This window comes from Phalacrocorax aristotelis, chromosome Z (assembly GCF_949628215.1).
Source record: "Phalacrocorax aristotelis chromosome Z, bGulAri2.1, whole genome shotgun sequence".
NCBI lineage: Eukaryota > Metazoa > Chordata > Aves > Suliformes > Phalacrocoracidae > Phalacrocorax > Phalacrocorax aristotelis.
The window spans coordinates 55,062,294-55,084,067 of NC_134311.1; the positions used below are offsets into that span (position 1 = coordinate 55,062,294).

General features: G+C 39.3%; 1 protein-coding gene across 3 annotated transcripts; it reads left to right on the forward strand.

The window, feature by feature from the left end:
• Nucleotides 1–705: 705 nt before the first annotated feature.
• On the forward strand, nucleotides 706–20,976 carry HMGCR (3-hydroxy-3-methylglutaryl-CoA reductase). 3 transcript variants are annotated; one of them, XM_075078221.1, is made up of 20 exons: nucleotides 706–1,017; nucleotides 4,386–4,581; nucleotides 4,985–5,096; nucleotides 5,612–5,699; nucleotides 5,778–5,862; nucleotides 7,342–7,447; nucleotides 9,328–9,434; nucleotides 9,858–9,974; nucleotides 10,452–10,603; nucleotides 11,491–11,735; nucleotides 11,875–12,047; nucleotides 12,509–12,703; nucleotides 13,301–13,459; nucleotides 13,601–13,758; nucleotides 14,830–14,935; nucleotides 15,861–16,031; nucleotides 18,086–18,226; nucleotides 18,335–18,493; nucleotides 18,790–18,956; nucleotides 19,105–20,976. In XM_075078221.1, the coding sequence occupies exons 2-20, from the start codon at nucleotides 4,417–4,419 to the stop codon at nucleotides 19,157–19,159; spliced, it is 2,661 nt and encodes an 886-aa protein (XP_074934322.1). In that variant the 5' UTR covers nucleotides 706–1,017; nucleotides 4,386–4,416; the 3' UTR covers nucleotides 19,160–20,976. The 3 variants fall into 3 exon arrangements, with proteins under 3 accessions (XP_074934322.1, XP_074934323.1, XP_074934324.1); XM_075078222.1 differs by having other exon boundaries at nucleotides 18,802–18,956; XM_075078223.1 differs by lacking the exon at nucleotides 706–1,017 and adding an exon at nucleotides 1,276–1,541.
• Nucleotides 20,977–21,774: the final 798 nt, after the last annotated feature.

Genomic DNA, 21,774 nt, shown 5'->3' on the forward strand with positions numbered 1-21,774 from the left:
AGTAAAGGTGAGATACTCAATAAAATATGAGTGTTAAGAAGCTGGCCGGGAAGATGGATACACGATAGTGAGTTATTTGGATTTACATGCATCACATCAAAGATGAGAATGAAGAGTGTATTGACATGGTAAAAACTGGCATGAATGATTTCGTCATTGACAACAACTGCTTTGGGTGGAGTTTAGGAAACCTCTTCAACAGCATATCCTTTTTTGAGAATCACATTAACACTTCACAGCACGGTAGGCTTCTCAAAACGAAATGGCACACGTCGGGAGCAGGTTTTGGAAGAGGTGGCGTGTACATCACCCGCAGCGGAATTCCTGTGGGCTGTATTTCGTTTGCAAACATTAGCCCGCAAGCTCAGACCCAAGAAAGCCAAAACGGCCGTACAAAACGGGAGCGGTGTATTGCAACCCAAACCGGCGTGTCGCACCTGACTCGGCTCCCCGAGACAGTGAGGTATGACGCCATTACTTAACACCCTGGTGAATCGCATCCAGGCAGCGGGGTCAGCGTCGGGGTGAGCGCAACCAGCAGGAGGGCAGGCAGCTCGCGCGGGGGCGGGGCGGAGCGGAGCGCGCCGGCACGGCTCTCGGCGCTGGGGGCGGAGCGAGCCTGTCAGTCGATCTGTATATGTAAATGCATCGCGTCCCGCCGCCCAATCGGGGGATACAGAGAGGGGAGCGCGTTGGCCGATTGGCGGGCGGCCCATGGCGAGATGGCGTGTTCCCCGCTCCTGATCCAGGCTCGAGCCGTGGGGCCTCCGCTGGGCGGTTGCCACGGCGACGCGGTGAGTGACGCTCGGCGGGCTGGGCGTGCCGCGCCCTCGCCATTGGCTGCGCGATCGGGCGATGGCGGCGGCTGTTGCGCCGTGCCCCCGGTGTCCTTGCTCGGGGCGGAGCGGCCGGCTCAGTCGGCAGTGCGGCGGGCAGCAGCAGCAGCAGCAGCAGCAGCAGGAGGAGGAGGAGGAGGAGGAGGAGGAGGAGGACGGGGAGGAAGAGGAAGAAGTGGAGGTGTGTTCACCTCGCCGTGTGCGGCGGTGCGGCGCCGGGGCGGTGAGGGGGTGCTGGCGGGGGGGGGGGGAAGAGAGGGAGGGAGGCCGCGTTTCGGTCAGGCGCTGTGCGGGCAGCCCACCCGCCCCTCGCCACACGGGTCCTCAGCGGCCGGGTGACGGGCGGTGGCGGCGGGCCCTGAGCGGCGAGCGGCCCAGTAACGGCGAGGTGCGAGGGCGGTGAGGGCCGCCATCTCCTCCCCTCGGGAGCGGCGGCTACCCCGCGTCCTGGCCCGCCTCGCCGCCGCCCGGGGTGGGAGCCGCTCCCCGGCGTCGGAGGGTGCGGCCCGGGGCGCGCTACCCTTGCGCGGGGCCACCCCCGCGCTGGCTGCTGGCGGGCTGCGGGCCGGGGCGGGCCGGTGGGCTGCGCACCCCGCCTCTCAGAGGGGGCTTGAGGGGCCTGCGGGAAGGGGTTTCCCTTCCTGGAAACAAAAAACCGCTACCTGGCAGTTTGACAGGGTCTGTGCCGTGTCGTACATCTTTCAGGTGAGCTCTGCACAGGTTTTTGCTCAGCTATTTTCACCACTTCCTTTATAATACTGTAGCTATTGCTGGGTTCCTTTATAATACAGTAGTGTGCTGAGTCAGGCAACAAGAGGTGGGAAATTCGTGCTGATCTAAGAGATGGTGTTGCAGATGCCTGCTCTGAAGCGAGTGAGAGCTGTGTGACAAGCCCTAGGTATTTAAGCAAATAGCCGCAATTACGTGGCAAATTAATGATCTAAAGTGTAATATACAACCAATCTAGGTTGCTTTCTACACTCTGGTGAAGTTTTTGAAGGGATTGCCGTTGTTTTGCTTTTTTGTTTTGTTTTGTTTTGCTTTGATTCCCAGAATGGATAGGATTTACTTTATAGTCTCTTGGAAATTTGATGGAAAACACAGGCAAGCAAGAAATGGATAGGATTTATAAAGCATCCCTTTTGAACCAGCATTTTGACAATTAACAAAATTATATTGATAAACCTCAGCTCTATATTTAACGATATGCATTGCTAATTTCAAGTGGTGAGTCAGTGTAACTGTATAAATATTTTAAACAGAATTAGAAATATGAGTTGATCTCATGCATTGAATTTTTTTTATGGCACTCAGTAATGCAGAATCAGTGTATGAAATCTTCATTGGTATTTTCTAGAAATGTCAACTGCATAGCAAAAAACTCCATGCACTTCAGGCAGGTTAAATAAACATGAAGGCTTTAAAGAATCCTTTTAGGTTAGAAATTACTGCCACTCAGTTAACCCCAAGATCAGCAGTGAGGCATCCTGTGTTTCACAGCAGCAGTTAATGATAAAACACTGTCTAATAATAGATCTTACAGATTATTATTCTCATAAAGAAATTAATGTGGTTTTCCCCTAATTTATTTAAGTGAAGCCACTTTACAGCTATTAGTTTTGCTTAGAAATGTGAAAAATAATATCTGAGGAAAGACTTCAAAATCTTTCTAACAATTTATTGATTGCCTAGATAATTCCAACTATCAGAATTTAGGAGTTGTATTACTAGTTTTAGGACTGGGAGGACTCTATATATTCATGTAGCAACTACTAATTCTCACTTTCCTGAAACAGTGGGGTATTCAAAAGTATTTCTGTTTTCATAGGACATTGCTATGCCTATTCTATTTTTGCATTCTTTCAAAGTGTTTGGCACTAAGATATTCATCTGGCTATGTCTTATTTTAGTTTTCCTAATTAAAATATACCTTCCATTCTCCTGAGGAAAAACTAATGCCACTTTGGAACACTTTGCCAGAACATAAATCTACAAAACAGTATGTAGATTATATTGCACAGGGGAAAATGAAGGATAAAGTTGACTTTAAAAGGAGTGGATTTGTTGGGGGTTTTGTTTGTGGTTTTGTTGTTGTTGTTGTTTTAAGACTTTCTGTCAGGAAATTAACTGATTTTTTTCCTAAGGGAGGCAGTCCTCTGGATTATTTTCTCTGTTTGGTTCCATGAGCCATGGAAATCCTGTCACACCTTCACTGTGAAAGGATGAAGAAAGAGGGGTCGTTGCTGTTGGTGCTCATATGGCTGAGATTAGCATTGTAGGAAACCAAGATGATTCTGGTATCTTCAGGAACACTAAGCAGATAGATTTGCCCTGTTATTTTCTCCATTGAATGACAGCTTCATTGCTGATGTCCAAGCAAAAGAAATAATACTAGAAACATGGTCTTCCCAGAAACCTGATTGTTACTATTAAGGCAACACAAAGGGATTTTTTTTTTATCCTTTGAAGGGAGAATGTGTAGACCCCTCAGTCCTCTATGGAAATCATTACACTGCTATGTTTGTACATGTAAATACTGAATTATAGATTGTCTTTGTTAGCTAGGCTGCTATTTAAGCATCTTTTGAACTTTGTGATATAATTATATAACTAACATTCATCACAGGGTTTTAGAAACTGTTGATTTTGTGCAATGAGAAAAGCAAAGTCACAGTACTGAGAGAATTTTATGACATTTTGTTTCTATTCTATAAAATGGAACTAAACGTCCTTGATGAAGTTGTGTAAAGGTGTAACGCAGAGCAAATAGACTAGGACCTGGTTTTTGTAACTGAAGGATGTACAGAGCATCCACATTCTCATCTATGTGAAACAGAGATGTGAGAGTTTGTCGAATGTTTGTTACCTGTTGAAAGCCAAGGGGATGATGAAATGCATCAGTAACAAGGGAATTAGTTATGGGTACAAGAGAACCATCACAAAATACTGTATGTGAGAAGGACTATGCTTGAGGTGAAGAGGGAGCTGTTTTGAACATGCTTAACTTGAATCACTGAAGGATATTGAGCAGAAAGAGAAGACACAGTCAGAGGAAGATGACACTGCAGTTCCTGCTGCTGAATTTGAGCGTTACCAAAAAAGGCCAGTTGGTAATTTGTATAGTTAAAGTTAATCAATATTTTTGATAGGAGGAGTGAGTAGAAAGAAGTAACAGAATTTAGTGAGTGCCTACATGGGTGGTAAAAGCAAGAAGCTGGAGTCTAAGTGGTATTGAAATTGCGTGACAGGAAGATACTAAGAGATGTTGTGAGAGTGGTGGAGACTTGTAAGACATTGAAGAAACAAAGGAGATGTGTATTAAGAAGGATTGAGAAGGCAGGAGCAGATCATACTGTATTTCAGGAGATTAGAGAGAAATGTGTTTTACATGGAAAGTTGAAAGGTGAAGATTAGTTTCCGTGCTCACTTCTTCCTTAAATGGTTTGGGTTTTTTTTCTGAGGGTTGACTTGCAGAAATTTGTAGAGCCCTATCTTTTTTCCCCTGAATCTTGTACATATGAGCTTATACAAAATATTCTTTCATTGCAGGCTCACTAAGTATACAAAAACATTCTTGAAAATGTTGTCCCGGCTCTTTCGAATGCATGGTCTTTTTGTAGCCTCTCATCCATGGGAAGTCATTGTGGGAACAGTGACTCTCACCATCTGTATGATGTCCATGAAGATGTTCACTGGGAATGATAAGATCTGTGGCTGGAATTATGAGTGCCCCAAACTTGAAGAAGTAAGGATTTAAATTCATGTTATAGTACTTCTTGTTCATTGGGAGGTCCAGGGTTTTCTGTAGAATAAGATCAGGTAGTCATGTACTAGGAGGAAAGCAGCTATGCAGAAACCTACCGCCGCCTTTTGCCATTGTGGATATTAAAGCTGTATGCAAGCAGTGATGCATTACACAGGTTTTAATTAAAACGTAAACTTCCAGTGGCACAGCATCTAGTGAACAAGGATTTTATATTGATATTGATTGCAATATTTTAATTTTTTGAGACAGACTAGGAGTGGTACTCACTTTATTCTGAAACTTCATTTTTAGTGAAGCTTCACAATGGATTTTTTTATTATTGAAACTGAACAAGTTACTGCCTAATGTAAAAGCTAACTAAGTTGCTTTGTATTTCAAACAGGATGTTCTGAGCAGTGATATCATCATCCTGACAATCACACGCTGTATAGCAATCCTTTATATATATTTCCAATTTCAGAACCTAAGACAGCTTGGATCAAAATACATTTTAGGTACTGTACCTGATTTTTGTATTTGCTGTATGCATTTTAATTGGTTTCTTAATATAAACTGGTAATAAATAATTTTACAAGTTATTTACAGAACAGTGTTTTAAATATTTGCTAGATAGCAGAATAAATGTTCTGCATAAATCAAAGTGCCATTTTTAAAGAGAGTTTGCGTAGAATTGTATAAACACTGGAAATGTAATTCTTGAAATAATTGTTCATTGTGTGAAACAAAAATACAGAGCTGTTTGTCAGTTTTAATTCTTGCTGATAATGAGAAGATTTATGGCTTTTATTTCTTAGAGTCTTACTTTGAATGCAGTACAATTTCCAGATTTAAATATCTGTATAAAAATATCATCTACTTCAGTTTGTGTCTGAACTGCTGTTAATGCACTCTGAATGATAAGAATTGTCATTTGGTTCCTTCAGGATTGGTCTGAAGGTATACTTTTTCTTTTTTTCTTTTTCTCCCAATGTATGTGAAACAAAAATTTCCAATTTTCTTTTTTTTAAAGGTATTGCTGGCCTCTTTACAATCTTCTCAAGTTTTGTTTTTAGTACAGTGGTAATTCACTTCTTGGATAAAGAGCTGACAGGATTAAAGTAAGTAATGAATTGTTATTCTGGATTTCTTCCTTGATTAATAAGGCTTGAATTTTAACATACGCCTCTTTTTTCCAGTGAAGCTTTACCATTTTTCCTGCTCCTGATTGATCTGTCAAGGGCAAGTGCATTAGCCAAATTTGCGCTCAGTTCCAATTCGCAGGTAAGGGGATTTGGGGTTGGTTGGTTGTTTTTAGTGGAGGCGGTGTTTGGGTTTTTCTGCAATGGAGCTCTTGAATTTACTGTTGAATGTACTGTACTAAACATTATCACATGGCACGGGGGTTCGAACTATATAAGGTCCATTACAAGCCAAACCATTCTATGATTCTATGAATAATGCAGGTGGAGAGCCATAAAGGGGAATACTGTATTGGTGATATATAAAAAGGATCAGATTTCATCTAGATTCTGTTTTCTTTTGTCTTCAGTCCAAATCAGTGTTCACTTGAATAATAACACTACAAAAGTAGTGTGCATAATCATAAGCTAAGTTAATTGTATGTATGAGTATTTCATAGGTTTAGAACTTCAAGCTACCAGTGCTCATAGCTCTGTTGAGGAGGCTAGAGTTCCTAGACCAAAGACTTCCCTAGAACAGTTATTGATAGAAAAACATTAATATCTGGGGCTCAGGAACAGTGTAGAGAGAGACATATAATGTTACAATGCTGATACTGGAAAAAGCATGTATCTAGACAAAATCTTAGCTGAACAAACATAGCATATGCGTAGGCAGAAACATTCATGCTCTAATGGAATTAACACAGCGCATCAGGAAGGATTGTCAGGACATCTTGCTTGTCATACATTGTAATGTTTTTTTCTTAATACTCTTAAGTTCTGAAATAAAAGTGTACTTAGTGAAATTGATTCATACCTACAAAATACTGTACATTGTAATTGAGCATACTAATTGTGACCAAATATTGTACATGAAATTTTAATATATTAGTCTATTGCACATTATATATGTGATATTATTATTATGTTGTATACTATTTCCGAAAATTGCAAGTACAGAATTCTTATTCCTTTTCAAGAAAGTATTTCAGAAATTGGTTTTCCCTACAGCTTCTCTTCCCCCCTCCCCCCAAAACCAACAACAAAAAAAAAACCAGCAGCAGACCCTCTAGAGTTTGCCATGCCTGGCTTCTGGAGGAAATCTTTTTCCCCCCAGCAGGAAGGTTTAGTGTCTTTTATGTCCTCTTTTCTGTCACCTGAGTCTGAAGTGCTAAAATAACAACAGTTAGGCTACAGATATGTGGTTGCAAGACCTTTTGAAATGCCATGGCATAAGTGGCCCCTATTTTATGTCTTAGAAGTCTAGGAGTCTTGTTCTTTTGAGTGTACTGTAACGTCCATGCCGATCAGTGTTGTAGGAGCTTAGAATACTGATGAGCCAAAGGTAGGAAAATTAATCAAAATTAAACAGTCTTGTGTAAATAAAGACCGTCAAAGTATAGTAACTTATGGGAAATAAAGCAATTAAAGAATGTATTCTCTTCTAATAGTTAATTTTCAATGTATGTTTAATAAGGCCTTATCACCATACTACAACTCAATTTACTAATTGTGTTAGGTGTACTTCCTTAATTAGATTTTTGCCTGTATGTTAATGCACAGACATTTTTCGTTTTAGGATGAAGTAAGAGAAAATATTTCACGTGGAATGGCAATTTTAGGCCCTACGTTTACACTGGATGCGCTTGTGGAGTGTCTTGTGATCGGTGTTGGTACTATGTCAGGTGGGCAATATAGTCTAAGGGTCTAAAGCTTTCCAGTTCAGAAAGACTATTTGAAAGACATTGGGATATTGAGCGATTCAAATAATGTCTTACCAATGAGAATGGAGCAACTTAAACTATTTAGGTATTTATTTACCTTCCTGATTAGCCTATGTTACTAGTTCCCTGCAGATATAAATAATACATACATGTTGAAGAGAAGTTTGAAATACAGATAACAGCTTTCCTTGAGCATTGTGCACTAGGAACGGACTTCTGTGCAGCTGCTTGTATAAAATTAAGATCTCCTGTTATTGCCATCATTCCTGTTAACACCTTAAAGTCGTGGTTCAGCCTCAGTCAGCAACTAAACACCAGGCAGCCACTCGCTCACTCCCCCACCCCTGTGGGATGGGGGAGAGAATCGGAAGAGCAAAAGCACACAAAAAAAACCCCACTTGTGGGTTGAGATAATAACAATAATGATAATAAAATGGAAAAGGAAAAGAACAACAGAAACACAAATGATACAACCGCTCACTGCCTGCCAACTGACGTTGCCCGTCCCCGAGCTGCACCTGCTGCCTGCCTCCCCCAGCCAGCTCCCCCCAGGTAACATACTGGGCATGATGTTACATGATATGGAATATCCCTTTGGCCAGTTTGAATCAGCTCTCTTAGCTGTGCCCCCTCCGCTCCCGGCTTCTTGTGCACCCGGCAGAGCATGGGAAGCTGGGAAAGTCCTTGACTAGTACAAGCTCTACCCAGCAACAACTAAAACATCTGTGTGTTGTCAGCATTGTTTTCATACTAAGTCCAAAGCACAGCACTAAGCCAGCTGCAGTGAAGAAAATTAACTCTATCCCAGCTAAAACCATGACAAGCTGCTAAGTTTTTCTCATGGGCATTCTTAAAAATGAGTTACACTTCCAGTACACATACACCTATTTCATATTCTTGCAAAAAATTACTACCTCTAAAAATTACTCCAGGTGAAGAAAGATACTCTAGTTCAATTAAAAATAACCAGTCTTTTACTGCTTTTTCTCCCCACCCCATCTACTGATCTTCATCAGTTCTGTGTGCAGTAGCAGTTGTCTTTCCTTAAGAAGAGAACAGTTAAATGTAATAGGCAAAGGATGTTCACATGTAAAGAACTGATTTCTTTGTAAAATAAATCAAAGTTCTATAGTTAGGACTAAAGAGGGTTTCTGTCTGCATATTTGTTTTTGTCTGTTGGTTTTTATGTGGGGCTTTTTTAAAACATCTTGCATACCTTAAAAGCATCTTTCAAAGCACCTGCTTTTCAAATTGTTTTGGACCTTTTCAGGATATTGTGTATTAATAAACTGTTTTCCTGTTTACATCTAGGAAAAATACACCTTATTTTGGTGTAGCATCTAGTTGATTTTTTTTTTTTTAACAATTTAATCTGGTAGCTCTTTCATCTTTACTAAGTTAGTTCTGCAGTGCATGTGCGACATGGCTAACTCACTTTTTCTGGATACCAGCCTTGTGAAAGTATAGGTGGGGTATATACTGTTTCTTGTTGCCTGAACACTTAATTGGCCATCTTGCAGCAGCAATTTCCGTACATAATCTAGGCTAATTGTTCTTTGCTTAGGTAAGTGAGAAGATTCAAGCTCCACGCTTCGTATTAATTTAGAATTACACTTCAAAAGTTTTGTAAATACCATACCCTAAATACATATTGTGCTTAGAATAAGCTAATACGTGATGACTAGGACTTAAAACGCTTGTTTTTCATAAATCTAGACAGTTCCCTCTATAATCTGCAGTGCCAGTTTAATGGTTTCTTGCTTACTTTTGCAACATTTCTTTAAGTATATATAAAGCCCATTGTATATTTAAATGTAATAAATGGCTCCTTTTTTATGTAGGTGTACGACAGCTTGAAATTATGTGCTGCTTTGGCTGCATGTCTGTTCTTGCCAACTACTTTGTCTTCATGACCTTCTTCCCAGCTTGTGTGTCTTTGGTATTAGAGGTAAGATCAACTCCAAGATGGCATCAAGCTTAGTATTCAGACCCTGTGCTTCTTGTAGGCTATGCATTTCTTCAGAGTTACATGCCAGCATGTTTATCTTTCTTTCGAAGCGAACAGAGGGAATGCGCAAAAAGAGTTACGCTGGCTTAGCTGATAATAGTAACTTGTTAATGCCTCTTTAAATGAGTCACACTCAATAGTATGAGTTCTGATCTAAAGCAGAGTGAACAAATTACATTGTAAATTATTGGCTGTCTGGGCTTTTTCACTATTTAAAGGCTAACGTAGACTAAACAGCAGATTGTAGGCAAATTGTTGGTAATTTCTTAACGCTCAAATAAAAATACGATGCTGAAGCTCACTTGTTGGTTCTTCTATTATGTCCTAAATAGGACTTATTTCTAAATTTTGTTATGCTTGCAGCTTTCTCGAGAGAGTCGTGAAGGGCGCCCTATATGGCAGCTTAGCCATTTTGCTCGTGTTCTGGAAGAAGAAGAGAATAAACCAAATCCTGTAACACAGAGGGTCAAAATTATTATGGTTTGTGGCTCTCTTTACTTGTGGTTATGCAATCAGTAAGGTGTCCTGGTGCAATAAATGAAACTTTTGTTTCCTATAGACTTGTATTCTGCATCCCATTAGTCTAGTTTACTGTGGTAATTTTTAATGACATGCCCTGTATCTACACCTGAAGTCTTCCTGTGTATGCCATTTCTGTGCCAAACACTCAGGGCTTTTTCATGTGTACTAATTCCCTCCCTCTTACCCCTACAGTACCCTCAGCTTCCTTTCCTTATTACTTGACAAGAAGAAGGATGTGGTAGGACAGACTCAAAGCAACAATGTTACAGTAGGCCAAAAAGGGTGTTGATGAGCAGTTTGGAAAAACAGGCTTTAGCTTTAGACTTCTGAGGCATGGGAAGCAAAAAAAAAAAAAAGTTTAATTTTAGTAGGTTAGATACCTAGTTACAGTTGAAAAACTAATATTTGTTTTATTGTTTTATGTTTTTAATACAGTCGTTGGGTTTGGTTCTTGTTCATGCCCACAGTCGTTGGATAGCAGAACCAGCTGCTCAGAACAGTACTGTAGAAAATTCAGTGGGATTGGATGAGAATGCACCAAAGAGAATTGAACCTAATGTTTCATTATGGCAGTTCTACCTTTCTCGGTAGGTGACTTCACAGAAGAGAAGTGCATTTCCTTGATTAAGGTGTAGTATCCAGTGCTGCCAAGCTATGGTCCTAGGGTACAACACTTGTAAATTTGCAGATCTGACCACTGCAGGATTTCTTGGAACCAGAGGTGACATTTCGTAAGAAATATTTCAATACTATGCCATTTGACCAGTCTCCTTGAAGTAATCAAGAACATGATCAGGAGCAAGTTGTCCTGTATATGTCAAAACAGTATCTTTTCTCAGCTTTTAGCACAGTCACCTTTCAGAGCACACTGGAAGATAAATTTTCTGACTGCTTTATAGTAATTTTTTATGCAGAACTTCTGACCATTCATATACAAGTACATGTGTATGTACATGTACATGGCAAAAGCCATGTCACTGTTACTTTTCCTTCGGCTCAACTGAAGTTAGTGGCACCTGTACTTCCATATTACTTCTGAAAACTCAGAACTGTCTGTTTTAGGGTTTCCCCCCACCATCTTAGCAGGTCAGCTTGAATCATAGTTATCATTGGTAGAGGATGATAATTGAAACTTTCTACTTTATCATTGGGAGATAGGTGTTAATGTGATGTAGCTGTCAGTGAATATTTTACAGTTATTTTTCTTACTGGGACTGCTTTTTAGCTAAGATTTAGTAACTGTGTAATGACATCTGAAAATTCTTATGTTGTTAATAATACAAAGAATGATTTCTCTACCCTAAGTTAGCATACTTGAATGTCCTGGTAGAAAATGTCTTTTGACTGGAATTTCTATAACTGTATAAACTGTGATGAAACTATTACCTTTTCTAAAGCAAAGGGATGTCAGAATGCTGCGATAAACAACAAATTGTATATACCCTGTACTTACTTTCTGATTTGTCTGTTTTAGAATGGCCAGTGTGGATATTGAACAAGTAATCACTCTTGGATTAGCCCTTCTTCTTGCTGTCAAATATATTTTCTTTGAGCAAGCGGAGACTGAATCCACACTCTCACTGAAGAATCCTATAACGTCTCAGGTGATGGTCCAGAAAAAAGTCCCTGAGAATTGTTGCAGGAAGCAATCTGGATTTTTGAGAAACAATCAGAAATCTAACAGAGTAGAAGAAGCCTTAGTTCTCAAAGATGGAAATGGTAATTTTCAGCATTTTAAAGTCTGAACCTATTCCTGAATATTTGGAACAAATAGTGAAATGTGTGTTAACGTGTTGTATTTCGAATCAAAACTTAAGAATTTTGTAAACTGAAGTTTATTTTCACTGTCTTTATGCAGCTGAAGTCATAAAACCTGTATTAGCAGAGTCATCAACAAAGGCTACATTTGTAGTTGGCAGTTGTAACCCCGGGGAAACTTCTTCATCTCTTAATGGAAAAGAGGAGGAAATTGAGTTACCTAAAGAACCACGTTCTATTGAGGAATGTGTTCGTATACTTGGAAATGCAGAGGTATGGAAAAATAACTTTTTAACCTCTACTGCAACATCTGATTTAAGAATTCTTATAGTTAATTTTCCAGCTTTTAAATGATCCTGTTGATTATGATGTCATTCTTCACAAAATGATGTGGCTTTAATAACTGGGGGGGTTGTGCATCATGACTAAAACAAAAGCCTTTCATAAGACACTTCGCCAGTCAGTTGGGGCAGAGGGGAAAGGGGTTGCAGCTTCATCTTCGTGATGTACCAAGTCATTGAAGCTTCATCACATGTGCGTGTAAGTGGGTGTCTGACGAAAAAGGTTTTGATCACATCCTGTCCTACTGTAAAATCTGACATTGGCTGTTGGTTCCTTTGGATGTACTCTGATAATGTCATTGTAAAGTTGTTAAGCTTTTTCATTTGGAAACATCTAATAGGATTTTCACCAAGGGAATCTGTACTTTCTCTCCCTACCCTTTACACTTCCAGAAAGGAGCAAAATTCCTTACTGATGCTGAGGTTATCAGCTTAGTTAATGCTAAGCATATTCCTGCGTACAAATTGGAAACCCTGATGGAAACTCAGGAGCGAGGTGTGTCCATTCGCAGACAGATGTTATCTAAGAAGCTTCCTGAACCTTCATCTTTGCAATATCTTCCTTATAGGAATTACAATTATTCTTTGGTAAGTAAAAGGCAAACAGGCAAAACTCACTGTAAAACTGTTTTCCAAATACATGAAATATGTTAATTCATATACGTCACTTTGAGCACAATGAGCTTGTTCAAAGCTGATGTAGAGGAAAAGAAAACGGGCAAACATAAGGCACTACCATTTATTCTTGATGTTTTTAAAGCTAGGGAGGTGAGTAAGTTTTGTAGCTTACCCAAAAAATATTTCCTACCAAAGTATGCAGCTGCCTTGTCTCAGAAATGCAGAATTCTACTAATACTGAGCCTGAGTTCAGCGGAATGATAATACTACCTTAAGCCTAGGTTAAAATGGAAGTTCATTTAAAATTCTTTTAACAGTATTAGGGGTTTTTAGGAGTGTTTAAGACTTAAGAAGATTCAATACATCTTCTAAATACTAGACTTGAACAGTATTAGCTGTTGATAGCTGTAGCTGTTAGCTTTTTGAGGTGGGAATTGGTTGCTTTATGGGTAGGGTTGTAAGGTTTTTTTAAGATACCTTGTTGTAGCCACAGGCATCATAAGTAACATGATGTACCATACAACTGTAGTGCAACCTTAATGATTCCTTCTGTACTATTTTTGTAAGGTTATGGGAGCTTGCTGCGAAAACGTGATTGGATATATGCCTATTCCTGTAGGCGTAGCAGGACCGCTGTTTCTGGATAACAAAGAGTTTCAGGTGCCAATGGCAACAACAGAAGGATGTCTTGTAGCAAGCACAAACAGAGGATGTAGAGCAATATGTGTAAGTATTGTTTGTCTGGCATGAAAAACTTCCTATATTATGAAACATACTTGGGGTGATACAGGGCATGTTTTGACATCCTAAAAACTAAGATTCACTTGTAGTAATCGTACTTTGTGTCCCTTCTGCTTCAATTTTTAGCTTGGTGGAGGAGCAAGTAGCCGCATTCTGGCAGATGGGATGACTCGTGGGCCGGTGGTAAGGCTGCCCACTGCTTGCCAGGCTGCGGAAGTAAAAGTTTGGCTTGAAAGCCCTGAAGGCTTTAAAATAATGAAGGAAGCTTTTGACAGCACAAGTAGGTTAGTACAGTGGCTATTCCAGCCTTCTTTCCTGACATAAGACTTCTATGGATGGTAGAAACCTCCTAATTGGCTTTTTTGGCATGCTGCAATACAGGAAATGACATCTTCATTTTGGGTGTCCCATGTAGTGTGAATCTAAGGGAACAAAAGTCATTCTGGCTATGTATCAAGGCTAGCAAAAAACATTTTCCAGTGATAAGTGGTAAACAACTATATCTTAGCAACAAATACATTTGCATTGTGTAATACTTAATACATTATTTATTTTATCTAAGTATTTAAATATGAACGTAAAAGCTTACTTTGATTTTTAGTAGTTACGATGCAAAAAGTAATTCAAAATTTGGAATCTAGCCTTTCCAATGATATCACTAATGTTAATAATCAATTTTTGAGGTTCCAGAGAATATGGGATAAACTAATGCTAGAACTGAAATGCTAACAAAATGTAAAACAGCATTAAGAATAAGTCTATTTCAAGCTATACAGTTTTTCGTAAGATACATGATTACCTGCTTTCTTTAGGGAGATTCAGAGAGAGATTTGCTTGTCAGTTTTGTTTCCCATCAATCTTACAAGCATCAGCAAAGGACATATATGTGTTTCAACCAGAATCAGCTCATGCTGCTGTTTAGATGCAGTATTTCCCGTTTTCTGTTTGACTTGTGGAGCTTGCACTGTTCTTGAAGGTAGCATGGGTTTTGCTGTGCTGTAAAACAGACGTAAGAATTTCCAAAGGTCTCATTTTTAGTTTATACCTGGTAGTCAGATGTTTTAAGGAATACGAATGAATTACATTTATGTTAGCACTTCAAGATACTTTATTTCATTAAGTCCAGAGATAGAAAACATAAAAAGGCAGCAAATGCTTCTACAGTGAACTTTTTAAAAGTATTTGCTCAAGAGAACCATGTGCATGGTAGCTGAAGGTTTTTTCCTGCACTGTGGGAGAAGGAACACAGAGTAGTTAACAGCGCTACCTGCAATGATTTACTGTCATTTTGCCACTTAAAACTAATTTAATCTTTTCCCTTGAGGATTTTAAGTAATTGATAAATTTTCTTGCAGGTTTGCACGCCTACAAAAACTTCTCATCAGTTTGGCTGGTCGTAACCTTTATATCCGTTTTCAGTCTGGAACAGGAGATGCAATGGGAATGAATATGATTTCAAAAGTAAGGACCAGTCCCCTTAAGTCTTTTTAATAAATGTGTATTTATTTTAAATAAATGATAGCGTATCAATGTGTGACTACGTGGCACATGAAGATGGAAAGATAAGACGTGGCCCTGTTAGCAATGCTAGAAAATGATGGAAGTGTTTGACCTTGTCAAGTGTAAACAAGAATAGGATGAGAATGGTGAAAGGAAAAAGTATTTTAGCTTATTTTTTATTATTCACAAAAAGTGGTCTTGATAGTATGGAAGTTAAGCTGGTCGCTCTGTTGCTTTGGGCCAAAGATTTTGTCCAGCAGTAATTAATCTGTTACTGTGTTTATCACTTCCTTGTAAATAAAGGATTAGGAATCTGGTGAACGGCAGCAGAGGGGTGTTCTCTGGTTTTGGTTGGTTGGTTTTGGTTTTATGCAGATGTGGAAGAACCTGAGACATTGGGGGGATGCCTTGTGCTGTTTGAGATTAATACTGAAAGACTTAGATTTTTATATATAGAAGAGGCAATCAGAGCCATTACATAAATGGGTCTGGTCATAGACAGGTACTACACACTTTTGTCTGATTTCCTAGTGTAGAGAAGCTCTTTCTGCTACATCCAAATCAAATTAATTTAATGCCTGTAGTGTTTGTCTTGGTGCATGTTGTATCTTCAGTATGGTAAGCATATGCCCGTTCACCTGGAACATATCCAGAGAGTCCGTAGGTGTGGGGAAAACCAATTATTCTCCATATCATTCCCAAAGTGATTAGGAAAAAAGACAGTGATAATTGGTTTTGTATTTTTTTTCCCACTGTTTCAGATTCCTTCCTGAATTATGTTCTTCAGCTGTAACTGATGATCTGGTTAGACTTAATATGATCTTGCTGTTCCACTGCCCTTGAGTAGCTTGTTTTGCAACCACAATGATATATACTCTTCTAACAGGGTACTGAAAAAGCACTGGCAAGGTTGAATGAAGAGTTTCCTGATCTCCATGTTATAGCTATTAGTGGTAACTATTGTACAGACAAAAAACCTGCAGCTATAAACTGGATAGAGGGAAGAGGGAAGTCTGTTGTCTGTGAAGCAGTCATTCCAGCCAAGGTTGTTAGAGAAGTAAGTGACTGCTTTCTTTGACTCATTTATAAAATGCATACGTTTTACAAAACTGATTCCTATCTTACATCATAAATATTCACTCTAAGTTGTTTTCCAGGAAAGGATAATTCCAACATGTATTTTCAGATACAGCTGTAGGATAAGCCATTTTTTGTGAGACAGTGTATATTTTTTCCTTTCATTTTCTCTTCTGACATAATGTACGTATATTTAATGATGCCTGTCTAGGTGCAAGCATTACTATTTTCACTTTTTACTTTTGAAAAAATTATGCCACAGTTCGACAGTGTTTTACACAGGGGCTTTTGCCTGACATTAAACCCAGCCATTTTGATCATTTCATTCATTTGCTGTCTCTTGCACAAACCTGGCATTCTCTTCAAAGTTTATATGCCTCCTACTAGAATGAAAACAGATAATTGGGTGCTTCACTTAATTCCAAAGCTGCCTTAGCATCTTGTATGACAAAGGGTAACCTTTATAACCGTTGCCAGTCCTAGCCTTGGCATACTTGTCCTACATCTTAAGGACTACCTTGGACTCTCTTACACCTGAGTCCAGGTGACTGGTTGTGTGCATCAGACCAAAGCCTTGCTTGTTACCTGGTTGCCAGCACTGGCCATGAGAGACTATATTCAGGGAGGGGTTTACTACACCATACTTGGCATAGGATTCCATCAATTTGTTCAAGATGTTGTTAACTGGAGCATTTGTATTTGATGGATTTTGTGTGATTGTTTGTTTTCCCCCAGTAATTTGTCCAGTCCCTCATTGTGAAACTATGTAAACTTTTAGCACTAGTATTCTGGGCAGAATTCCACAGCACAGCTACACCTTGTGTGAGAACAACCTCCGTTTTATTGTTGATCCCATGTGTTGATGCCCTAGTTTTGTACTGGAAGAGATACTTAAGACTTCTATCTTCACTCTGCTGCCCAAGGTTTTACAGCTATAACACCATCCTTCCACCGATTCTCATTTTCAGGCTGAAAAGTACTAGTTCCTCTGTGAGGATGGAGTGAAAAGACTATTGTAGCATGTCTGTGAACATCCCTATCTCTAGATATTTTTCAGTTCTAAAATTCTGGGTACAGAATTGGACACAGTACTCAAAGTGTGCATGCAGGCTGGATTTATACATTGACATAATTTGTCTTTTGGGTTTGCTTACTCGTAGTTCCCCTACTTTAAAACTGTTTGCATTTTTACAGCTGATTCAGTGGCAATATCTATCATAACCCCAAGATTTCATTCCAGAGTAGTAATGAGGAGCCAGTCCTCTGGTAATGGGCATGGACAGTTTTTAGGTAGATTGGGGATGTTTTTCCCCAACCCCCAGCCATGTACATCACTACATTTACTTACATGAACTCTTAAGATGTAACCTTTATGCTTTTGTCAGCGTTGTAGACTTTGTGCAGATCTGTCAGCAGTTGCTATTCCTGCTGCACTGGAATATCTTAAAGTTTGCTCAGCACTATCTTCTTTGTTCTCTCTCATCATTTTTATACTAAATTCAGTGTAAATCTCTTAATTTACAGTCAGTATAGTATAAGTATGCCACTTAATTTGATATTACTGTGCACAATGTTTATTTATTAATGTAGCACAGCAGTTTGTGTTTGAACTCTTCAGTTTATCTCTGTATTCTTATGCAGAGCAAAATTGGGGAGGGTTTAGTGTCTGGAGCACCTTGGGAGGAATGTTGCTATCATGTCAAGGTGAATTAATGGGATATTTCTGCCAAGTTGATTTTGTTTGTTTCATTCTGAAGATAATGAGATTTTTAAACCAAGAAGGTATCTGGTGAGCTTTTCTTATCGGCCTGTGCAAGTCCAAACCCTGCACTGACTTCTCCATTGTTACTTGGACAATGCAGCCTGCATTTGAAAGGGTTCCTTTTGAACAAAAATAAAAGTAGGTATCTAGGACAGTGATTGAGCCAAATTCCATATGGAAGCAAACAAGGGGCGAGGGCTTATTAACCGTAAATAGAGTTTGTCTACTCCTGCCCAAGGAATGGTGTACTAAGAGTGCTTCACTCTGCCTAGGTATTGAAGACAACCACAGAAGATATAGTGGAAGTCAATATAAACAAAAACTTGGTGGGTTCTGCAATGGCTGGTAGCATAGGTGGCTACAATGCACATGCAGCAAACATTGTGACAGCTATCTACATTGCCTGTGGTCAGGTACGTTTGTTTTACACCTGTTCAGATTTCTTTAGTTCAGTAATTCTTAACCAAACACTGAGTTGAATGTTTTGGTTTGGTTTTGTTTCTCTCCTTCCTGATCTAAAGGATGCTGCGCAGAACGTGGGCAGCTCTAACTGCATCACTTTGATGGAGCGCACTGGTTCCACCAACGAAGACCTGTATGTCAGCTGCACAATGCCTTCTATAGAAATAGGAACTGTTGGAGGAGGCACCAACTTGCTCCCACAGCAGGCCTGTTTGCAGGTATAAATCAGAAAGTTTAAAGCAGTGTAACTTCTTACATCAAAGCTCGCTTTCACATTGTGTATTTTGTGTCTGAGTAATGTGGTGGGAATGGGGCCTCTTGAAACTTGGTGTGTTTGACATGAAAATTTTAGAATTATCTGGTGATTTGTTTCCATTTTTCTAGTTTCTAAAGCTTAAGGTGCTCAATATTAAAGGGACTTAAAGATAGTTGATTAGATATAATTTGGAAAGACTTGTTTTAATGCTAAACTTAGCATAAATTAACTTAGATTTCATAGCATAATATTGCATAGTTTTCTTTCCAGATGTTAGGGGTTCAAGGTGCAAGACAAGATAACCCTGGTGAAAATGCCCGTCAGCTTGCTAAAATTGTCTGTGCTACAGTGATGGCAGGGGAATTATCACTAATGGCAGCTCTTGCAGCTGGGCATCTAGTCAAAAGCCACATGATCCACAACAGGTAAGAAATGGAAAAATTACTGTCTTTCTCTGCCAGTTTGCTCTTCTTCCAGGTACCCAAGATTCAATGATTACATTAATAATTGCAACATGTAATAGCAGTATAACATTTTAACTGTCTAATGTAGTTATCTTACTGTTGTTATAAGGTCAAAAATAAACCTACAAGATCTTCAAGGAACCTGCGCTAAGAAGGTGGCTTGAATACTAGAAGAGTTTTGAAATGAAGAATTGTACTAGCAACTGACCAGGCGTACAAGGAAAAAAAGAAATCTGTGAAGTTTAGAATGAAAATCACCTTCAACTCAGTGATGTCTGTGTAAGAAAAACAGAGATCAATGGACTTGCGTGAGACTACTTACGCCTTTGACCTTCTTCAGTGGTTAGAGACAACCATGAAAGAAGTCAGATGTCTTGAACGTGGCTTTGGAATTCTTACTCCTACACATCATTTTCTAAAGAGTCAGTCTTATGTTTTTACAGGTTGAGATTATTTTGACTAGTAAGTAGGTCAAAACTTGGCTTGAATGCACTGGTCCTTGCCATCTTTATTTTCTGGTTAGACAAGCATGTCTTTTAAAGTGATAGCAAACCGAATCACTTCCCATGAACTCCCAATTTAACTTTTATTCACATGTTAAACTTAAGCTATAGGACACTTCTATTGATCATACTAGTTTTATAGAAACCTGTGTCTATATAATAGTACTTAATTTGCTTGCTGTTTCGGCTAAGCAGCACTCAATGTTTCAACTCCACGATTTAGGTTATTCCTTTATGGAAAACTTGTGACCTGTAAAATTCTGAACTGTTAAATATAATCTGTACTGAAGTAGGGAAAAACAGTGTCTGCAGCTGTTTTGTTATTTTATTCTGGCAGAAAAATCAGATCTTGACACTGGTAACTCCACAACCAGTTACATGTCAGACAGATTAGTAATTTAAGCAAATGCAGTTTCTCAAACTTTTTTTGGTAGGAGTGTATTCAAATGACAGGAGTCGAAAGCAGATGTTTACACTTCTTTTGAAAGATGTCTGTTAAGGTACAGTGTGTTTGTATATTCCTATTTTTTTAAGTGTTTGACACTTATTTCCCAAGAATAGAAGTGTATCCACTGCCAAACTGAGATAAAATGAAGCCAGAAAATCATGCTGTTCTTTAACACTAGGGTTTTTTATGTTCTAATTCCTTATAAACTTTTCTTTTTAAGGGGATGTATTTATTTTAAGAAGAAATCTTACCCTTTTTTCAATGGAAAGTGCTAATTAAGGGGATTAAGTGAAATGACATGTTAATACAACACACAGTTTTTGTATTAAAATACTGTACTTGGACCAGTGAAGCAGTCTCAGGTGTTATTAATGTAATACGGAAAACCCAGGTGTATTCTGGTTTGATTTACTGTGGGGAATACTGCTAAACACATCGCCTTGCCTAGTTAATCACAGGAGGAGAATTGTCAGTATGCTTGATGGTGATTTTTTTTTTGTTTGGTTGGTTTGTGGTTTTTGGTCGGGTTTTTTGGGGGGAATCAGTGGATTGGACTGGCATTCTTGCAGGAATGCAGCAGCATTCCTAAAGGGGTGACGAGCAGAGGTCCTTTTCTAACATGCGGATTTGATATAAATCGTGATGGGTTGTTTTGTAGTACATCAACACATTAATATCGTCGTAATGAGCTCATAAAGCTAATGTGCAAGCATGAAGGTGTACTACATGCTAGATGTGTTATGATCGCATGTAAATATCATGAATGTTGATCTTCCCGCAGTGTTGTTGCTAATATCTGCCATTTTATTTAAGGAAAGTTGGAACTACTTGGTTTCTGTGTTCATTCAGTGATCTTATTTAAAGTAACACTGTTCTGGCAATAAATGGTGGTTCAGTGTTCATTTTGGTGGGTTTAACTGACATTCTGTCTAGCAGAATTAACATTTTGTATTATTACTAAATTGTGTACATTTTGGTACAGAATTACTTTTTCAGTTTCAGTAAAACAATGGAAAATGTGTTGGCTTAATTGTGATATTTTAAGCTTACTTCACGACTTATTGTCCACTAAGGCATGTCACTATAAAATCAGAGGCTTACAGAAAATACGACGCGTACAGCACTAAACCCGGTGGGACTATGGCACCGGCGCTTCTCAGCTTTGTTTGCAGAAGCCAGTACTCGTTTGTTCTCTCGAAGCTAATTATGGAGTTTGTCCAAGTGGGAGAGCTAATTCACCACAGTATTAGCGACACCTTCTGCTGGGACCTATTTGGGCATTTCTCCTATCTTCCAGAAAACTGTTGGGTTATACTTGCGGCAGTTTCTCACATGTGCTGCTTTTTAATCTGTTGACTTGCTGCCTGAAGTTTTAAACACTGCTTTCATCAGGAAACTGATTTTATGAAAATACACGGTATTTTGTAGTCTTGCAAGACCGGTTAAGCTGGAAGGGTAAAAGAACCCTTCAGCTCCACATCAAGAGCTATTTGAAATCCTTATCAGACCTTTTACTTATCATAGTGCATGTTAACAGCGAAGGGGTTAAGCCTTTTGTCAGTACCCCACCACAAGTCCTGGGACCTTACCAAAATTTCCCCCTCCTCCCCTCTTTCCCTCACCTGTAGTGCAGCTCCCACCTTTGGTCTTGGTGATGCCCATCAGTCTACACTCGGGCATGACATGTAGCCTGCATTCTTTTCCAGTCTCCTCAGAACTACAGGTTTTATATCGGGTTACCATTTCATAGGTGTTAGAACATTTGGGGAAGGGGAGGGGTCTTGTTCCCCTGCATACACACTGAAAATCCTGTGTGGCCAGATCGCTG

What these genes read in the sequence shown, in the direction of transcription:
- HMGCR (XM_075078221.1), top strand. Translation starts at nt 4,417, where the DNA reads ATGTTGTCCCGGCTCTTTCGAATGCATGGTCTTTTTGTAGCCTCTCAT. An exon ending in TGGCAGTTCTACCTTTCTCG is followed by an intron (nt 10,604 to 11,490) that starts GTAGGTGACTTC and finishes TGTCTGTTTTAG; the next exon opens with AATGGCCAGTGTGGATATTG. An exon ending in GAATGAATATGATTTCAAAA is followed by an intron (nt 14,936 to 15,860) that starts GTAAGGACCAGT and finishes CTCTTCTAACAG; the next exon opens with GGTACTGAAAAAGCACTGGC.